At 44.8% G+C, this 22,035-nt stretch overlaps 1 protein-coding gene across 1 annotated transcript in view; it reads right to left on the bottom strand.

Moving 5' to 3' along the window:
- The window catches only part of AS3MT (arsenite methyltransferase), an 88,142-nt gene extending 73,862 nt beyond the window's left edge, over nt 1–14,280 (bottom strand). The window contains exons 1-3 of the mRNA XM_075348607.1: nt 14,219–14,280; nt 4,095–4,270; nt 2,583–2,645 (exon numbers count right to left, since the gene is read on the bottom strand). Coding sequence (XP_075204722.1) covers nt 2,583–2,645; nt 4,095–4,270; nt 14,219–14,261 — 282 coding nt within the window. The 5' untranslated portion in view covers nt 14,262–14,280. The remainder of the gene's footprint in view (nt 1–2,582; nt 2,646–4,094; nt 4,271–14,218) is intronic.
- Nucleotides 14,281–22,035: the final 7,755 nt, after the last annotated feature.

Genomic DNA, 22,035 nt, shown 5'->3' with positions numbered 1-22,035 from the left:
ACAAGTCCTCCGTTCCCACGGTGCCTCCAGCTGCTTCTTGCAGTACGCAGGTACACAGACCCCTCCGTGATAGTGTCCGGTGTATGGAGCGGCTGCCGCAGGATGTCGTCATTGCTTTACTGCAGTTGAATGCTTCACTAGAATGCTTTGTGGCACCGTAATGTAAAGCGCTGACAGCAGCGGCAGCCCCGTACACTGGACACAATCATGGAGGGGTCTATGTGCCTGCGGTCCACAAGAAGCACCCCTCCATGATCGCGTCCAATACACAGGGCCGCCGCTGCTGTCAGCGCTTTACAGGAGTTGAATGCTTTTTGGCGCCGTAAAGGATACAACTGCAGTAAAGCCATGACAACATCCTGCAGCGGTGGCACCGGGCGCTAAAACGGAGGGGTCTGTGTGCCTATGGTCTGCAAGAAACAGCTGGAGGGACCGCGGGAACGGAGGAGAGGTGAGAATATCTTTTATTGTGTGTAATCAACTGCATAATAGGGGACAAGAAGGGGACCAGTAGGAGGACATTACAAAACAATGGGCTCATTACTACAAGGGGGAGACAAGGATGGGCACATTACTAAACAATGGGCTCAATACTACAGGGGACATCACTAAACAATGGGGACATTACTCGGGTCGGCTTATACTTGAGTATATCAGATATATCCCAAACTATATTTTAACTGGAAAAGTTGGAGGTCGTCTTATGCGCCAGAAAATATGGTAAGTACCAAGGGCCAATATTGAGATGGTGTCTGTCCTCTTGATACACATACTGTATATGGGAAGATTACACAGGTGAAGTCTGTGATTCTGTTCCACTAATATCCCAGAGGTTCCTGGAGCCCTAATTTAAACCCCTTTGGCACTACACAGAACTTTGTATTCATTATGGAAAATGTTGGTGATGCAACAGCCTTCTCACATGGATCTATACCATCAAGGATCTCTTTACTAGATCCCCCTTCTAAAAATATTTCTATTCTTAGCATTCTCACATTTCACTTCAGTTGTCCTGGCAGTTTTATATATGTGTGATCAATTAAAAGGGGTTGTCCTCTTAAGGTGTATTACTCGATAGACTCAGGAAAATATAGAAAAACAAACCAAGCTTTTATTCCTCCTCCCTGGCTTCAGCGCTACTTGCTCGCTGGCGCAGTCTTTGTTGATCAATCGCAGCAATGAAGTCAGATCTACAGTACTGAATCCAGAAGGCTCAGCTGCTTGGTTACATCAGCCGAACCGCTGATCTAAATCATTGGCTGCAGCAGTTACAATCGCTGTAGACAGTCAGTCAGTCAGTCAGTCAGCCATCGAAGACTGAAGCACCACTGGACCCAGGAACACTGCATAAAAGCCCAGTTTGTTATTATATATGACTTTCAGCCTTGGGAGTAATAAAAGTAAAAAAAAAAAAAAACAAATAAAACAACATTTTAAAAAGGGAACCTGAAAGGTCCATTATGCCAACCACGCCAGCAGCATTCACATATGCACGTCAAAATTCCCTTCCTAACCAGCCTTGTAGAACATCACCACTAAAATCATGCGCATGTGCTCTGCTCATTTCGGCAGCGTCATGATTGGAAAAAAAGCTTCTGCATGTTGATCAAAAAAAAAGCAATACCTTTAATTTTTGTATGCAAATTAGGGCCTTGACCAGATTCGCAGGGGCATTGTTTCCCCCGACTAGTCAGCCCTCTTTCGATGTTATCACACCCCTGATACATGATTTCCAGGTGTCATCGCAGATCCTTTAAATCTTGCGCATGCGCCGCTCATTTCAGCAGCGTTAGTGTGCCTCACAAGCTGGGAGTATGCATCCTGGCTTGTGAGGAACACTGACGCTGCTGAAATGAACCGCGCACATGCGCAAGATTTTCAGGATCTGTGATGACACCTGGAAATCATATTATCAGGGGTGTGATAACATCGAAAGAGGGCCGAATAGTCAGGGGCAACAACGCCCCTGCAAATCTAGTCAAGGCCCTAATTTGCATACAAAAAACAAAGGGTATTAAATGCTTTTTGTGATCAACGTGCAGAAGCTTTTTTTACAATCATACGCAGCCGAGAAGCATACATCCGGCTTGAGAGGAACACTGACGCTGCCGAAGTGAGCCACATGCATGCGCATGATAACATGGAAAGAGGGCCAACTAGTCTGGGATAACAACGCTCCATCGACTAGTCAAGGACCTAGTTTGAATCCGAAGAACGTAGGTAAAAAGGTTTTATTTATTTTTATTTTTTTTTTTTTTACACACTGATTTTGGAGAATGATGTTATACAGGACTGGTTAGGAAGGGAATTTTGACGTGTGAATCTGAATGCTGCTGTCTTGGATGATATAAGGGACCTGAAAAGTTCCCTTTAATTGATAAGTAAAATATCTTTAATATAAGTTAACAAAAAAAAAAAAAGCAACTTCTGCCCCTACTGGGAAATGTCGAGACGATCTCGAGGTCTTACTTATATGAACATGCTTTGGAAAGATCAACATGAAAATGTATATCTATTTCAGGAATATTTGAAAATATAGGAAGGATTTGATAACTTTTGCACGTTTATTACTGTATGCTTACATCTTCCGAATGCAAAATGGCATCTTCTTGCATTACCATGTTTCTTGCCGCATGACTAAGGAACTAAAAAAAAAAAAAAAAAGAAGTCACTTGTATGAAATGTCAACGTCACACTTCTTACCACTCGTAAATGGAGGCGCTGGTGACCCCATCCTACTCACAACTAACTCTTCCCAGGGGCTCCATGGAAGGTATACATACATTGAAAACAATCTGGCCACTGACATACATTGTGTTTAATGGGTTTTCCTAGCTCCATAAATAAAAAAAAAAAAAATACAACCAGCCAGCTAAGAACCTACAACATAGTAAAACAAAAAAAGAAAAAAAAAAGAAGAATGACAGCACTAAATGTGCACTACTACACTAAAAATGCCAAACTCTACTTATTATTAAAATTTGAGATTTTTGGCAAAAAAAAAATAGCAATTTCTTGAGCTACCCCGCCACGTCACGGCAAATCTCTTTGGGGCAGTCCTACTCTAAAATATTTTTATATAAAATGAGCCATATGGCCTCACATATGAAAAAGTAGAACTGTTCTTAGCAGCACTTACCTGGTGCTTTTCAATCCCGTACCCATGACTGAATGATGGATGTGAGCAGGACAGGCCCAAGCAAATGCTGCTTGAAGTAAATAGCCCCATTTAGTGCTGGCCATTTTGTTTTCTTCATTGAATTGGTTGGTGGCTGGCCCCCACCTTGCTATGCACCCCAATTTGGGTTGTATTCCACCTGTCTTGATGTTGGCGGTTGGTGACTGTTCACATTCAGCCATCAGGCCCTGTCCACAGGCTATTTACTTCAAGCAGCATTTGCTTGGGCCTGTCCCGCCCACACCACAGCCATGATTCAGTCATGGGTACGGGATTGAAAAACACCAAGTAAGTGCTGCTAAGAACAGTTCTACTTTTTCATATGTGAGGTCATATGGCACATTTTATATAAAAATATTTTAAAGTAGGACTACCCCAATGAGATTTGCCGTGACGTGGCGGGGTAGCTCAAGAAATTGCAATTTTGTTTTGCCAAAAATCTCAAATTTTAATAAGTACAGTTTGGCATCTTTAGTGCAGTAGTGCACATTTAGTGCTTTTTATCTTGTTTTTAACATGGTAACGAGTAGCAGGAAAGAGTAAACTTTGCAACTTTAGCCACTTGGCGGCAAGACGAGTGATCTTGTTGAGGCATAATTAGTCCAGCTGGGCTGGAGGACATATTGCTGCCACAAGTTGCACTCATTGTGTGGCTCAGTGCATTTCTATAACTTTACATTTGGCTGAGAGTTTCAATAAAACTGAGGGATAACTACAACCTTAAAGAAAAGAAAAAAAAAAAAAAAATTACAAGTGACCATTGGCCAAAATCTCACCAGTGTCCATTTTTATTTTTTTAACAGGGAACATTGAGGTCAGATTTACTAATATTGCAACAGTCTTGAAACAATAAATCATAAAACAAATGATTGTCATCATTCCCTGACCACGTTGGTTATTATATCTTGTTCCTCACCTCAGAGCTCCGTGATCCTTTCAGCACTTGCTTGGTGAGAGCTATGACGTCAGCCCCGCACGTACTGACCTTCTCGGTGAGCAGCCCTTTTACTGACTGCCCGTATTTAATCTGCCCATCCGCAGACGCCGCCATCTTAGCTACCACTTCTTTCTCCATCATACGTATTAGACCCTCTGTTGACCAAACAAATGGGTTATTTTTCTTCCATTTTTGTTTTCCTAGTTCTGTACTGCCCATAGACTGTACATGTCCACTAAAATCCTTGTTCAGCCTTCACAAGACCATGAAGCTGTGGGGAAGGGAAATGTGTGGTCACACACAGCTAGACTTACCAGATGAGGCATACTTGTAGTATCGGGGCCTGGATATTAGTGGACGTGATGGGCTTAGTGGTGGGTGTGACACCTGCTTTGGTGGACACAGCTCGGCATTCAACATGGTTAGTGAATGCCCTTCGGCCGATTGTTTTCCGCTGACTAAGCCCAGATGCCACCATGTTCCCCACTGACCGATTCCATTCCCCCTCCATTCCCCTGCGAGTGAGCATGCTGGTCTCGTCTACTCACTAAGCCGGCTACCACGCCCACTCACTCCGGACACTACAAGGAAAGTACGTCCACCAACCGAGCGCGACAAACAGATAGCGGTATACTACAACAGGCAATGGCGACACGCAAGTGATAATATGACAATCAATGATAAGCAAGCCAGGTCCACAATATAGGGTGTGGTAGGAAATGCGTGGGCTTCACACCCACTAACTTCCAGTCCCCAATACTACAAGTATGCCCCAGAAAGAAGATAAGCATGGCTCATTACCATATTTACCTGCTCCATCTTAGTATACACAGCGCTAAACTAGCAATGTATATATACAGAATAAGAAGAACTTACCCTGCCTCCTCCTCTGGACCCAGTGAACACACAGTAAAAGGCTGGGTAGTTAAAAAAAAAAAAAATCCAGACAGCTCCAATATGCAGTCTGTAGGCTGAAATACCAGCCCTAGCTACAAGGGAAATCATCATCCCCCCATAAAATTAAAAATAAAAAGAAGAATTTGCTAATGTGTTCAAGTGCACCTTCCCCCACCAATGGTCTTTTAAGATGTTCAGAGGTACACAGTGTATAAAATAAATAAAAATAAAATGTGGTAAAAAAAAAAAAAAAAAAAAAAAAAAAAGCTTGACATCCAAAAAACAGATACTGCCAGTCAAAAGTGATATTTCCCTTGTGAGGAAAAAAAAAAGAAGGAAAAAAAAGTGTCCAGTATACAAAAATAATGGCTATAGAAAGGGTAGTGCAGCATAAAATGCTTTTAGTGGTCCATTGTGATTGTAAAAATAACAAAAAAAGTGAAAAACAGATAGATAGATAGATAGATAGATAGATAGATAGAGATACCGTATATATTTATAGCAGTTTTTCTCTTTTTTGTTTACAATGTGTAGAGAATATATATATATATATATATATATATATATATATATATATATATATATATATATATTCTCTACACATTGTAAACAAAAAAGAGAAAAACTGCTATAAATATATACGGTATCTCTATCTATCTATCTGTTTTTATATATATATATATATATATATATATATATATATATATATATATATATATATATATATATATATATATATATCACACAGGGGCGGACATATTTGCAGTGATGCAATCTAAATATGACCTACATCATACAATATAAGGCTACTTTCGCATCAGCGTTTTTTTGCTGTAGGCAAGAAACCGCAAACCACATATGACCGGATCCTGTGGATACAGACTATGATGTGATACATAATATATACATACACTGTGCAGTATAAGCTATACTGTAGTAACACACAATACACACTATGATGTGATACATAATATATACATACACTGTGCAGTATACAGTATACTATATATACATACACTGTGCAGTATATAGTATACTATACATACATACACTGTGCAGTATATAGTATACTATATATCCATACACTGCAGTATATAGTATACTATTAGTGATGAGCGAGCATGCTTGTAACTACTCGGTACTCGCACGAGTATCGCTGTACTCGGGCTGCTCGGCGGGGACCGAGTAATCTCGCGATACTCGTGCTGTACTCGTGGTCTTCATTTCTGCATGTTGGCGCTCTTTTGAGAGCCAGCCCTCATGCAGGGATTGGCTGGCAGACCACTGCAATGCCACAGCCCTGTTAGTTGTGGAATTGCAGTGATTGGCCGGCCTGCACAGCGTGACCGAGCCTTTATACCGGCCGGCGCGCTGTGCTCTGCTCACAGCTATCCAGAGAGTCAGTGCAGGGAGAGTGTCGCTGATTCAGGGAAAGCTTTGCGGCCCTTTATAGCTTTTTCAGTTGCAGGGCTGCAAACAGTGTGACCAAAAGTCCTTCTCAGGACTATTCTAGTTGTATACAGGCAGGCAGGGTATAGCCAGGTCGGAGTACAGTAGCAGAGTCCTTCTCAGGACTATTTTTGCTATATACAGGCAGGGTATAGCCAGGTCTGAATACAGGCTAGTGACCAGAAGAGTCCTTGTCAGGACTATTGTACCAGTATACAGGCAGGCAGGCAGGCAGGGTATATATAGCCATTCCTAGTGGTGACCGTATACCAGCCTTCATCATATCTGGGGCTGGTGTACACAGTGTAAAACAGTCCAGATAGTGTCTGACTTGTCTGTAATTGTCGCTCCCCAAAAAAACCTGTTAGGTTCTTATTGCGTCCGTGCTTGGTTTTTAAAACCGCACGTGTGTGCCTGTTGGTGGCAGCGTACAGGTGCACTTGTGTGCAATTTCCACAAACTTTGATATAACGCACAAGTAGTGAATATACACGTCAGCAGTGCACAGCATTGCAAAATGCGCAAGGGCATTGGCAAGGAACAAGGAAGTGGACGTGATGGTGGTGCAGGCAGAGGCCGAGGTCGTGGGCAAGCTCTAATTTCGCCACAACAAAGGGCCACATCTAGTCGCTCGCACGTCCTGTCCCAAATTTTTGGGGACCGCAGCAGTACACCGCTCTTGAACCAAGACCAGTGTCAACAGGTTGTTAGTTGGATAGCGGATAATGCTTCCAGTCAGATTGGCACCACCACAAACACTCTGTCTTCCACACGGTCAAGTGTCAGTAGCCGTGATACTGCACCGCACATTTCTGAAGCTGATCCTCCTTCCTACCACCAGGCTGAGTACACGTCCTCCTCGGACATTAATGATCCCACACTTGGACACTCGGAAGAGCTGTTCACGTTTCCATTCACACATTCTGGCCTCTCGCCAGCTCATATTGAAGTGGGTCATGAGGAGATCGTCTGTACAGATGGCCAAATATTTGAGCAGCCACGTTCTCACGAAGTTGGCAACGTGTCTCAACAAGTGGTGGACGATGATGAGACACAATTGTCAGGAAGTCAGGAGGAGGAGCAGGGTGCGGAAGAGGAAGACGACGTGGTGGATGATCCAGTAACTGACCCAACCTGGCAGGAGGATATGCAGAGCGAGGACAGCAGTGCACAGGGGGACGGAGGCATAGCATCACAACAGGCAGTAAGAAGCAGGGTGGTGGCCCCAGGCAGAAGTCAGGCAACCGTTCCCCGGAACAACACGACGACACAAGGTGCCTGTACAAATGTTAGGTCTTCCCGAGTCTGGCAGTTTTTTAAGTTGGATCCAGATGATTCAAAAAAGGCCATTTGCAACACCTGCCGTGCCAGCATCAGCAGGGGTACCAAAACTAGCAGCCTGACCACCACCAGCATGATCAGGCACATGTCAGCCAAGCACCCGACTTTGTGGGAAGTACAACAGAGTCGAGGAGCAGTGCTTGCTGATGTCACTGCTACGTCTTCGCTGGTTGTGCATGCGAGCCAATCCCCTGTCCATGCTGCCTGCGAACAAACCTCCTCCACTCCTGCACCTGCAGTTGCCTACGCAGAAAGAACACCATCATCAAGCACGTCCTTGTCCCAGCGCAGCGTTCAGTTATCCATTCAGCAAACCTTTGAACGCAGGCGCAAATACACTGCCAACACCCCACATGCCACAGTTCTAAATGCTAACATTTCGCGACTGCTTGCGCTGGAAATGTTGCCTTTTAGGCTGGTGGAGACAGAAGCATTCCGTGACCTAATGGTGGCAGCTGTCCCACGTTACTCGGTCCCCAGCCGCCACTATTTCTCCCGGTGTGCCGTCCCCGCGTTGCATAACCACGTGTCACAAAACATCACACGTGCCCTGAACAACGCTGTTTCACCCAAGGTCCACCTAACCACAGACACGTGGACAAGTGCTTGTGGGCAAGGCCGCTACATCTCGTTGACGGCACACTGGGTTAATATTGTGGAAGCTGGGACCCAGTCTGAGCGAGGGACGGAACACGTCCTTCCCACACCAAGGTTTGCAGGCCCTACCTCAGTCAGGGTTTCACCCACACTCTACAGCTCCGGAATGTCATGCTCTTCAGCCTCCTCCTCCTCCTGCGCATCCTCATCCACTGTACCCTCCACACCAGTCACAAGCTGGAAGCACTGCAGCACTGCCTCGGCGAAGCGGCAACAGGCTGTGCTGAAGCTAATCTGCATAGGTGACAAACCCCACAATGCAGAAGAGCTGTGGACAGCTCTGAAACAGCAGGCAGATCACTGGCTCACACCTCTGAACCTAAAGCCAGGAAAGGTCGTGTGTGACAATGGCCGGAACCTGGTGGCGGCTTTGAGGCGAGGCCAGCTGACACATGTTCCATGCGTGGCCCATGTTCTCAACCTCGTGGTTCAGCGGTTTCTAAAGTCATACCCAGAGCTGTCTGATCTGCTGGTAAAAGTTCGCCGCCTGTCTGCACATTTTCGAAAGTCACCTACTGCTTCAGCCGGCCTTGCCGGCTTTCAGCGCAGTTTGCATCTTCCGGCTCACAGACTGGTGTGTGATGTCCCCACGCGTTGGAATTCAACTCTGCACATGTTGGTCAGGATATGTGAGCAGAAGAGGGCAGTTGTTGAGTACCTGCATCACCTAAGCCGTCGGGAAATGGGTCAAACTCCACACATAACACCTGAGGAGTGGAGATGGATGTCAGACCTATGTACCATCCTCCAAAACTTTGAGGACTCCACCAAGATGGTGAGTGGTGATGACGCCATTATTAGCGTCACCATACCGCTACTCTGCCTTCTAAAACGGTCTCTGCTGAAAAACAAACATGATGCATTGCAGGCGGAGCGCAATGAGTTGCAGCAAGAAACAGTAGTGGGTGTGGGTGATGATAACACACAGCCCAGCCTCGTCTCATCACAACGTGCAGTGGAGGACTATGACGAGGAGGAGGATGAAGACATGGAGCAACTCTCCGGCCAAATTGAGGATATGACATGCACACCAGTCATATCCTCGGTTCAGCGTGGCTGGCCAGAGGACAGGGTAGATGAGGAGGAGGAGGAGGAGGAGGACAGCATGTTCAGTCATCTTGTTGGTCAGGCTACTGAAGTCCTGGCTGTTAAGAGTCTGGCGCACATGGCTGACTTTATGGTAAGCTGCCTGTCTCGTGACCCTCGCGTTAAGAACATCTTGGCCGACAATCATTACTGGTTGGTAACACTGTTAGACCCACGCTACAAGGAGAACTTTTTGTCTCTTATTCCCGTGGAGGAGAGGTCAACCAAAATGCAGCAGTTCCGGAAGGCCATAGTCACGGAAGTAGGCAAAGCATTCCCCTCACAAAACGCTAGCGGCATAGGTCATGAATCAGTGGACAACCGAGGCGTACAGCCGAGAGAGGCACAAGTCCAATCCGCCAGAGGTAGGGGAACAGTCTTTAAGATGTGGGACAGTTTTCTCAGCCCCTCACGTACCACAGCCCCTGAGGTGCGGGGTAGTGCCACAAGAAATCCTAAGTTTGCCCAGATGCTGAAGGAGTACCTTGCAGATCGAACAACTGTACTCCGACATTCCTCTGTGCCTTACAATTATTGGGTATCCAAGCTGGACACGTGGCATGAATTGGCTCTCTACGCCTTGGAAGTCCTGGCCTGCCCTGCCGCTAGCGTTTTGTCAGAGCGTGTTTTTAGTGCCGCAGGTGGAATCATTACAGATAAACGCACCCGCCTGTCAACTGAAAATGCTGACAGGCTGACTCTGATCAAGATGAACAAGGGTTGGATTGGGCCAGACTTCACCACACCACCAGCAAATGAGAGCGGAATTTAAAGTTTGCCATGTACCTCCACTCACCCATGGGTACACACTTCTGGACTTTGGATAATCGCTGGACTGCTCCTCCTTCTCCTCATGCGCCACCATGATGATGACCGTTACAAATTGCAATACTTAGGCCTTTGTTTCAGGTATACCCCCAGTGGTAAATTTTTTCGCCCATTCTTTGCAGAATGGACATTACAATGACAGGAGACCCGCTCCTTTGCAATGGGAACAATGTTTTGAGGCCCTCATGCACGTCTCTACCCAGGGACAACGTGGAGCCTCCCAATTTTTGGCTGCCCTGCCTAAGGGCTATACTATAATACACCCACTTCCTGACAATGGACACTTAATGTTTTGAGGCCCTCATGCACGTCTCTACCCAGGGACAACGTGGAGCCTCCCAATTTTTGGCTGCCCTGCCTAAGGGCTATACTATAATACACCCACTTCCTGACAATGGACACTTTAATGTTTTGAGGCCCTCATGCACGTCTCTACCCAGGGACAACGTGGAGCCTCCCAATTTTTGGCTGCCCTGCCTAAGGGCTATACTATAATACACCCACTTCCTGACAATGGACACTTAATGTTTTGAGGCCCTCATGCACGTCTCTACCCAGGGACAACGTGGAGCCTCCCAATTTTTGGCTGCCCTGCCTAAGGGCTATACTATAATACACCCACTTCCTGACAATGGACACTTAATGTTTTGAGGCCCTCATGCACGTCTCTACCCAGGGACAACGTGGAGCCTCCCAATTTTTGGCTGCCCTGCCTAAGGGCTATACTATAATACACCCACTTCCTGACAATGGACACTTAATGTTTTGAGGCCCTCATGCACGTCTCTACCCAGGGACAACGTGGAGCCTCCCAATTTTTGGCTGCCCTGCCTAAGGGCTATACTATAATACACCCACTTCCTGACAATGGACACTTAATGTTTTGAGGCCCTCATGCACGTCTCTACCCAGGGACAACGTGGAGCCTCCCAATTTTTGGCTGCCCTGCCTAAGGGCTATACTATAATACACCCACTTCCTGACAATGGACACTTAATGTTTTGAGGCCCTCATGCACGTGTCTACCCAGGGACAACGTGGAGCCTCCCAATTTTTGGCTGCCCTGCCTAAGGGCTATACAATAATACACCCACTTCCTGACAATGGACACTTAATGTTTTGAGGCCCTCATGCACGTCTCTACCCAGGGACAACGTGGAGCCTCCCAATTTTTGGCTGCCCTGCCTAAGGGCTATACTATAATACACCCACTTCCTGACAATGGACACTTAATGTTTTGAGGCCCTCATGCACGTCTCTACCCAGGGACAACGTGGAGCCTCCCAATTTTTGGCTGCCCTGCCTAAGGGCTATACTATAATACACCCACTTCCTGACAATGGACACTTAATGTTTTGAGGCCCTCATGCACGTCTCTACCCAGGGACAACGTGGAGCCTCCCAATTTTTGGCTGCCCTGCCTAAGGGCTATACTATAATACACCCACTTCCTGACAATGGACACTTAATGTTTTGAGGCCCTCATGCACGTCTCTACCCAGGGACAACGTGGAGCCTCCCAATTTTTGGCTGCCCTGCCTAAGGGCTATACTATAATACACCCACTTCCTGACAATGGACACTTAATGTTTTGAGGCCCTCATGCACGTCTCTACCCAGGGACAACGTGGAGCCTCCCAATTTTTGGCTGCCCTGCCAAAGGGCTATACTACAATAGACCCACTTCCTTACAATGGGCACTTCAGGTTTACAGGCCCTCATGCACGTCTGTATGCAGGGGCATTGGTGAACCTCACAATTTTGGACTGCCCTGGCAAAGGAAAATACTACAAAGACTCACTTCCTCAAAATGGGCACATTAGACTCAAGAGGCCTTCATGTACGTCTCTTCTCAGGGACATCGGAGTGCCACACAATGTTTTCACGTAAAATCTTTCATGTATTAATCTCAAAAAGTAACATACACCAGCTCTATCTCACTATTGGGTATGTGCCCTTAACATTTCCGCCATGAAAAATCATTTTGGGGTCATTTTGGAAGGTTTTCTGGTGAGTCCGTAAAAATGGCGTAAAACGCGGACAACATTGTTCACAGCTGTGACTTTTCAGTGATAAATGCTTCAAGGGGTTTTCCCCATGCTGTTGCCATGTCATTTGAGCACTCTTCTGAGACTTTTGTGACATTTTTAGGGTTTCTCCATGCTGCCGGGGGTCATTTCACAAAAATACTCGGGTCTCCCATAGGATAACATTGGGCTCGTTGCTCGGGCCGAGTACACGAGTATCTTGGGAGGCTCGGCCCGAGCTTCGAGCACCCGAGCTTTTTAGTACTCGCTCATCACTATATACTATATATCCATACACTGCAGTATATACTATATATACATACACTGTGCAGTATATAGTATACTATAGATCCATACACTGTGCAGTATATAGTATACTATAGATCCATACACTGTGCAGTATATAGTATACTATAGATCCATACACTGTGCAGTATATAGTATACTATAGATCCATACACTGTGCAGTATATAGTATACTATAGATCCATACACTGTGCAGTATATAGTATACTATAGATCCATACACTGTGCAGTATATAGTATACTATATATCCATACACTGTGCAGTATATAGTATACTATATATACATACACGGTGCAGTATACAGTATACTATATATACATACACTGTGCAGTATATAGTATACTATATATACATACACTGTGCAGTATATAGTATACGGTATATATAGATACACTGTGCAGTATACAGTATACTATATATACATACACTGTGCAGTATATAGTATACTATATATACATACACTGTGCAGTATATAGTATACTATATATACATACACTGTGCAGTATACAGTATACTATATATACATACACTGTGCAGTATACAGTATACTATATATACATACACTGTGCAGTATACAGTATACTATATATACATACACGGTGCAGTATACAGTATACTATATATACATACACTGTGCAGTATATAGTATACTATATATACACATACACTGTGCAGTATACAGTATACTATATATACATACACTGTGCAGTATATAGTATACTATATATACACATACACTGTGCAGTATACTATATATACATACACTGTGCAGTATATAGTATACTATATACACATACACTGTGCAGTATATAGTATACTATATATAGATACACTGTGCAGTATATAGTATACTATATATAGATACACTGTGCAGTATACAGTATACTATATATCCATACACTGTGCAGTATATAGTATACTATATATCCATACACTGTGCAGTATATAGTATACTATATATCCATACACTGTGCAGTATATAGTATACTATATATCCATACACTGTGCAGTATATAGTATACTATATATCCATACACTGTGCAGTATATAGTATACTATATATCCATACACTGTGCAGTATATAGTATACTATATACACATACACTGTGCAGTATATAGTATACTATATATACATACACGGTGCAGTATACAGTATACTATATATACATACACTGTGCAGTATATAGTATACTATATATAGATACACTGTGCAGTATACTATATATACATACACTGTGCAGTATATAGTATACTATATATACATACACTGTGCAGTATATAGTATACTATATATACATACACTGTGCAGTATATAGTATATTATGCTGCAGTAACACACAGTACACACAGCAGACTCTGCCCTAATGCACAATACATACTGTATACATCATACATACACACAGTGCACTGCAGACTGTCCTATACGCTGTGGCCCGTGCAGTCAGTGCTGCCTGTGTTCCGCGCTCCCCTCACCTCCTCTTGCAGGCACCCGGCAGCAGCACAGACATTACCTGCACAGTCACGTGTCCAGCCTCTGAAGCAGCTTCCTGCCATCCCAGAATGCAGTGCAGCTTCCTCCTCTGTCTCCATACACAGCAGCACAGAGCTGAGCTCCATCCTCATCCTCACTGCTGTCCTCTGCCTTTTGTGCATTACACACTCATCATTTTCACTATTTGTAGATGCTGTTCTTTGTCACTTTTATCCCAAAAGTTCCCTAAGTTGCAGTATAAGAGTGCCAGGCAATGCTGGGGTTTGTAGTTCTCCAGCACTAGAGAACTGTTTTATGATTCCTATAGTCACTAAGGGATTGTGCTCAGACCAATGTTAGTCAATGAGGCGGTGCGGATCTGCGTGGCTTTTTTCAGCTGTATTCAGCATTACCATTTCTGTTGGCACAGTGCGAGAAAGAAAATCAGATGCATGAGTAATGTATGGTGTGTGATGTTTATAGGTTTATTACACTTCTGCAAGATAGGAAACTAAAAGGTCCTGTAAAAGATTTAATATCTGCTCAGGAAGAAAATGGATGTGCACGGACAGCGCACGGATGACGAGTGAGAAAGATTCGCCTCACTTCTCTGGATGAGAACGGGACCGATTCTTCATACACTTGTGTCCCCCCGGCCTATGGTCACATTCACACCACAGTATAAATAATCGGGCTGATTTTCATTCAGAAAAGTGGGATGATTTTTTTTCCTCACTTTTCATCCTTGTGCAATCCATTTTTTTTTGTTTTGTTGTTTTTCTTTTTTTTTTTTTTTCCAAAACTTTTTATTGATTTTCCAATTTTTTATAAACATAACAAGATATTCATGGTTACACAAGGAAAAACATTTGTCTGACAATATGTGACATAATAGGGTGCGATGCCCCAACTTGATATTTTAAACTGTTTATCTGATTGATATGGTCTCTATTAAACCAAGGCAAAAGTACTAAGAAATAACAGACGCGATACAAGTCAATTAGAATCATTAAGCCCCTGAGCCAACCCCGAATGCTTCCAAATTTTCTGGCACGTCTTGTTGCTACCTTAGCGTCTCGTCTCCCCTTCCCTCCGGAACCCACACCTACGTGATTTTCAATTTACCCAGTTTGTCCTGGCTATCATTCAGAAGGTACCATTCCGATTGTACAAAAGGTGTCATCAGATTATCTATTTCTCCCTGAGTAAATTGACTTTCAATGAAGTTTCTCCATTTCCCAAAAAACTTGGGTGTCAACCTGTCTTTGTCCCTTTCCGCTTCCACTTTCTCCAGCCTCAATAAATTATGTAATTCCCCGATGACCTCTTTTATGGATGGTCCCTCCCTTTGTATCCAATGCTTTAAGATGGACCGTTTGGCTATCATGGCTATGTCATGTACTATTGTATATTTCTTCTTTCCCGGCATGTCCGATCCCCCTCTTACTCCTCCCTCAAAGGAATGGAAAATCCACACCATTAGCTCTAGATTTCCAGAAATTCCCCATGTTGCCTGGACAAATAATCTAACTTGATTCCAGAACCTGTGAATTTCCTTACACTCCCATAGTCCATGTAGCATATCTGTTTTTTCTCTCTGACATTTAGGACACCGCATATCTCTTCCCGGAATGTTGAAGCCCATAATAGCCCTGTGTAAAATTCTAAATTGGGTGTCTCTCCATCTCTCATTGGTAACATGTTTCCGCATCTGTACCCATCCCTTCAATATATCCCCTACAACTTCCTGCCCTTTCAATTGTTTCCCCCACGCTGTTAGAGTACGGCTATCCTCCCCAGATATAAGCATTCCCCGAAATGTTCGGTAAATTTTGGAAACATTTACACTTGCTACATCACTTTCCATAAGCTCATCAATCAAACTCTTGTTCAATTCCTTTCCAAGCTCCCCCAAATCTACAAATACTCCATGCTTCAGTTGTTCATATTGGATGATATGTGAGCTATTAAGTTCATACTTGTCAAGCACTTCCCGTCCTGTCATCCACCTCCTGTCCTCCACATTCATGACATCCTTCATTCTCTCGACGCCCTTCTCTTTCCATCTAGTAAATAGCTTATTTTCCCGTTCCATGGGAAAGTTCGGAGATGCCCAGGGATTTAAGTACTTAGATACTTTCCATGACAGTCCCAATTTCTTTCTTACCAGTTTCCATGTTAGCATAGTGTCTCGGAATAAGATTGAGTTCCTTATGTGCCCATCCGCCCTGGACAATGGGGAATGTAAAATGGACGCCAAATCCCACGGTGATGCATACTTGGCTTCCATGCCATAGTCTGAGTGCCTGCTTGTTCCTCTCAACCAATCAAACACATGTCTCATTATACACACCAGGTTATAACCCCGAACATCTGGGAAACTGAGACCTCCTTCCTCCGTTGACTTCATCAGTGATCGTAACTTTATTCTAGGTTTCCTTCCCCTCCATATAAAATCCGCATACGCTGAGTTGAGCCTATTTACGTCCCTCAGTTTTAGCAATATCGGGATCGTCTAGAATGGGTACAACAGTCTAGGAAAGCTCATCATTTTTATCAGGTGGCACCTTGCCAGTAGTGGTAGAGGCAGACCCTTCCATCCCTTTAGTTGTGCTATAATTTTCCTAATTAGTGAGCCATAATTCATCTCGTAAATTGATTCCTATTTTTTTTTCTTTTTTTTACAGTAGCAGCTATTAATCATTGACACATCCACAGTTTCCTATCTTACAGAATGGTAAAATGTCCGTAAATATCAGATACTATATAGGAAAATTAAGTATGCTGTGAATGTCATCACGCACGTATTCTGTCAGCGAAAAAGAAATTGTTCATCTGCACTGCCCCATTGAATAACTTGGGTCCAAGTGTTGTCATTTATATTCATAGATAGCACTCAGACTGAAAATATGGACGTGTTCACAAGGCGGAAGGGAATCTGTCATCAGGTTTTTAACATCTAATCTTAGAGCAACATAATGTAGGGGCAGAGATCCTGATTCCAGTGATGTGTCACTTACTGGGCTGCTTAGTGTAGTTTTGATAAAATCACTGTTTAATCAGCAGGAGATTATCGTTAGAGAACTACTTGGCGTGCTGCAGGTAGTCCAGCATATTCATGAGCTCTGTATAACTGCTAGATCTGCAGCAGAAAACTATTGGTATTATCGAAATGACAGCAAACAGCTCAGTAAGTGACACATCACTGGAATCAGGGTCTCTGTCTCTACATTATGCCTCTCTCAGATGGGGGAGCAAAAACCTGGTGACAGATCCCCTTTAAAGACGGATTCCCTTTAAACACAAAGACTGACGACTGACAGGATGAGTAGAATATATTGAAGGGGACCTATCAGCTTGTTTTTTTGTTTTTACATATGGAAGAATCAGCAACATAGCTTTGGGGTGCCACAGTGGGGTTGTCCCGGGCACTAAATTCTGAGATGGCACAAAATTTCAGTACCCTCCTCAGTGAGAATGAACCAGGATGATGACAAGACCAGCTCCTGAGAATCTTCAACAAGGGCCTGGCACACGCCCCCTCTTTTAGCCGTGTGTGCCCGGTGCCCACAAGCACTAACTTCATTCAGAGCGAAATCGCTGACTATGCAGTAGCTATGTAGAGCGCAAAAGTAGAGTGGACTTGGTTATCTCGGTTTCTGCCTATGCAGAGCATACGGTAGCAGCAGATGACAAAGTCATCTCATGTATTGTAAGTAGCAACAGAGATGTATGACAGGCGGTGCAGTTCTTAGTGAATGAAGACTGGAACCAGTACTGAATGGAGCAGTGGGTATTTTCCACAGGGCACACTGGGATAGGCAGCGGCACTATACTCACATATGGGAATAAACTCGGGGCACATGGAATATTCACATTACATATAGTGTAGCCAAGAATTGTTGTGCTCTGCAAACGGTAATCATTTTTGCAGAAACACTATAGGGCAGGAGGACTAATGATTAGAAATGTGGGTGGCAGGGGCGGACATATTATTGATGCAGGACTCAAGAGGTCGGGGGGCCACATCTACCTCCAAAGCAGGTGAAATGTGCACTGTGATGAACTATTGAACTGCATAGGGCCCAAGAATACAGAACCTAAACGGACTCCATAATGCACTTGGATACTTTTGCACATGAATTGGTCCTGTTCTACAAAACACTGTATAGAATTATAATATTACACTGTTCTAAAAATATTTAGGATCAGATTCCCTTCATAAGATAAAACTGTACTTATTACCCATAGGGGCAGGATTGTAATGGAAACAAATCAAAGCAGACTGGGGAAAACTAAAACTCAGACACACTGTAAACTCACAGGATTAAACAGTAAAAGACAAAGGAGAAAAGCAAGAGCAGGAAGGCAGCAACAAAAAGACAACAAGCGTTAACACCACAGCCACTCACAGCTATAATGCACAATAACCACCAGTAAATCTGGATCACAACAACTCACCAGACCAGTATTGGTAAGCTATAGCTGGCATTAATGGAATAGTCCAGCCAGCATATGTAGGAGGGAAGCAAATGTAACTGACCCCCCCCCAAAAAAAAACCATGTGATCAAAGTCTAACAAGCAGCCCAGCAGAGATTAACTTTTGCTAGCTTGCCTAAGCCTGTAGACCGACACCCGAGTTTCCCTGCGCTGATCACAGACCTCAGACATTAGACATTAACATGGAGTTGGGTTATGCAGAGTTTTCAGTTTCCTAGGAAAATTTTCTACAAGATTTTGGGAGTATAACCCAAACATCAACTGAGGTATTGGTCGATGGTAACGAAGTGACAAAGTCAATTAAAGTTAAAACTGTTTCTTTATTGAAAAACATTAAAAAGTAAATGTACATATAATATTAGCAAAAGGTGCTTAGTGTACCAAATTATTTTTTTTTTATTTTGTGTACAGGGACACGGACAGTAGGCATTCAACTAACCTGAGTATCCTCTTTTATAATTCATCCTAAGACAATGTCCATTAGACTCAGACACACAGCAAATGGGTGGCTCGAGCGTCTCCGGACCCGGGGGCCCTGTGTTCACTCCGATCTGAAAGGGGCTGGCGTTTTTGGGGGACGTAGGTGTACGGCCGGAGCCGTGGTTAAGTTCATGACGTCACCCACGGGTTGTGGTGAAGGTGGACACCACCGCTGCAGTTACAGGGCACCCAGGGGAGATGTTGCGCAGCAAGATGTTAACCCCTCCGTGGGTAGGGATGGTGGCCCTGGGACCCGTTGGGGGAGTAGTTAGGCGGTGCAGGAAGATGGGCGGCTGGAGGGCACTGATGTACTCATAATTAGTAACAAACACAAGTTTCTGGTAAACCAAGATGATGGTGGTCGGTGCCCGCAGCCGGCTGCAGTCTGGTCCCCCACCCAGTTGGTGGTCTCTGCCTTTCTCCTGCACCTGTTTGAGTGTTGATGGACTACCTGGACTTGCAATACAGGAGTCTGCTCCCCGGCTTGTGATTGTCGGAGGAGCCCTTTTGCCCGCAGACGCTGGTCCGTGGGATCTCTCTGCCGTGGCGGTGGCTTTCTATCCCCCTCGTTGGGCTGTTGTCTTCAGTCGGGACTTGGGCGGGAAAGGACCTATAGTCCTGGCCATAATCAGTTAATTAACTCAGTCCAGTAGCTTCTGGACCTCGTTTCAGGGTCTGAGTACCCCCCTCTGTGCTCCGGTTTCCGAGTTGGTTCCCCGGGTCGGTACCGGTGGGCCACTACCCTGTCCCGGTCCACCACGGTTCCACCGAGCTGTCTTCCCGGCTCCTGCAGGCAGAGGCCTCCGTATGCCTCCTAGCCAAAGGTGCCCGGGCTCCAACCCTGGCACCTGTCAGATAGCTGCAGACCTGAGCACAGGCCTGCTTCCACTCTCCTACACCTCCTGAACCAATCTAACGTTTTTCCCGCCTCAGGCTCTCTGAACTCCTTGGTGGGCGTGGCCAACCACCTGGCTCCACCCCCTGGTGTGCTCATCAAGCCCTTAGGGGGGTGACTAGGTTTTAATGGTTGGCTGGTGACACCTTATTAGGGGACAAGTGTTGTGCGGGGCTCTAACTGTGACTACCTGGCTGGTCCAGGGCGTCACACCCATATGACCCAACTCCACCGCAGCGACCGTTTTGGTAAGTATTATAAAGTGATTTTTACGTTCTACACAGCGGCCTGGGCTCTTATATACAGCATGTTAGAATGCTGTATATAAGAGCCCACTGGTGGTGGCCGCAGCTTATAGGCCCCAAATTTGGTGACAGGTTTCCTTTCAATTTCTAACACCTGTGAAAATGGTGCTGGAGGAAGTGTGCTGTGTCGCCCCCACCTAATACCTTCAGCAGACACTATCTTGAGTAAGGACTTAGGCTGCTTTCACACCTCCGGTTTCTGCAATGCGGCACAATCCGGCACTTTGCAGGAAAATCGCAACCGTTTTTTTTTTGCTGCCGGTTGCGTTTTTTCTGCATAGACTTTAATTAGTGCCGCATTGTGCCGCATGGGCTTGCGTTCCATCCGGTTTTTGCCGCATGCGGCAGATTTAGCTGATGCAGCGGCCGGATGGAACGTTGCCTGGCACGTTTTTTCGTGCGGCAAAAAAAACCGCATTGCGCCGCATTCGGCCGATGCGGCGCATTTTTCAATGCATGCCTATGGCGGCCGGATGCGGCGCGATGCGTCAAAAACCGCATCCGGCCACCGCATGCGGTTTTTGCCACTGCGCATGCTCAGTAGCATGCCGCAAGCGGCAAAAAACAGACGGGCCGCATGGGAAAAACTTATGCACAGGATGTGGTGTTTTCACCGCATCCGTTGCATAGCTTGCACAGCCGGATTGAGCCGCACTGCTCAAGCCGGATGTGTGAAAGCAGCCTTATAGTCTGAAACGCGTATCCCCTGATACAAATTGGTTTTATGTTTTTTTTAATCGACTAAATGAACTTTGATTTTTATATTTCTGGATGCCGTTGCGGAATACTCTCCCCTTTGTGCTTCTTGTGGACTATTGGCTGCTCTTCTCCGTATCCCTGCACCATCTGGTGATTGCACGCTTCCTTGGAGTTGGTGAGCTGGATCCATTAATGGATCCAGAAACTAGTCTTGTGCATTATGACTCTAAATTACATCAGGCTGGCCCATCAAATTGCCTGAGTTACAGTCAATATGGAGAAAACATGACATGCAAAGTTTTCAAGGCTAATCCTGTCTGCAAATCCCATAGGCTAAGTCTCAATTAAATATTTTTTTCTTTAAAAAAAATAATTCCCAAGTAGTACACTAGAAAAATAAAAAAAGGTGCACAAAATCCTGCCTGGCTTTTTTAAGAACATTAACGAACACCTGTTAAAAGTATTTTGTTATCTTATCTGAGATTAGCATAATGTAGGTGCAGAGACCCTGATTCCAGTGATTCATTTTGATACAATTATTGTTTTATCTGCTGCAGATATAGTGGTTCTCCTAAAGATGTTGTTCACTACTTTTACATTCATAACCGATCTTTAGGATAGGTCATCAATGTCTGACCATGTCCAACATCCCGCACCCCCACCGATCAGCTCTTCCCAGTGCTGGCGGTAGCAGGAAGCCAAAAATGCTCAATTACTCTGATAGTGGCGGCGGCCAGGTAATGCATAATAAACTCCTAATGATTTGAATTGGAGGTAGATGTGCAGTACCTGGCCGCGACCACTATCAGTTGATGGAACAGCTCTGCAACTGAGCATTTCCAGCTGCTTGCCACCGCCGTCGGCACCAAGAGCAGCTGAACAGTGGGGGTGCCTGATGTCGGACCCCTGCCAATCAGACATTTATGACCTACCCTAAAGATAGGTTATCAATGTAAAAGTAGTGGACAACCTCTTTA

Source organism: Anomaloglossus baeobatrachus, chromosome 5, assembly GCF_048569485.1.
Source record: "Anomaloglossus baeobatrachus isolate aAnoBae1 chromosome 5, aAnoBae1.hap1, whole genome shotgun sequence".
In the NCBI taxonomy this organism is placed as follows: Eukaryota; Metazoa; Chordata; class Amphibia; order Anura; family Aromobatidae; genus Anomaloglossus; species Anomaloglossus baeobatrachus.
This window is presented reverse-complemented; position numbering and strand designations above follow the sequence as displayed.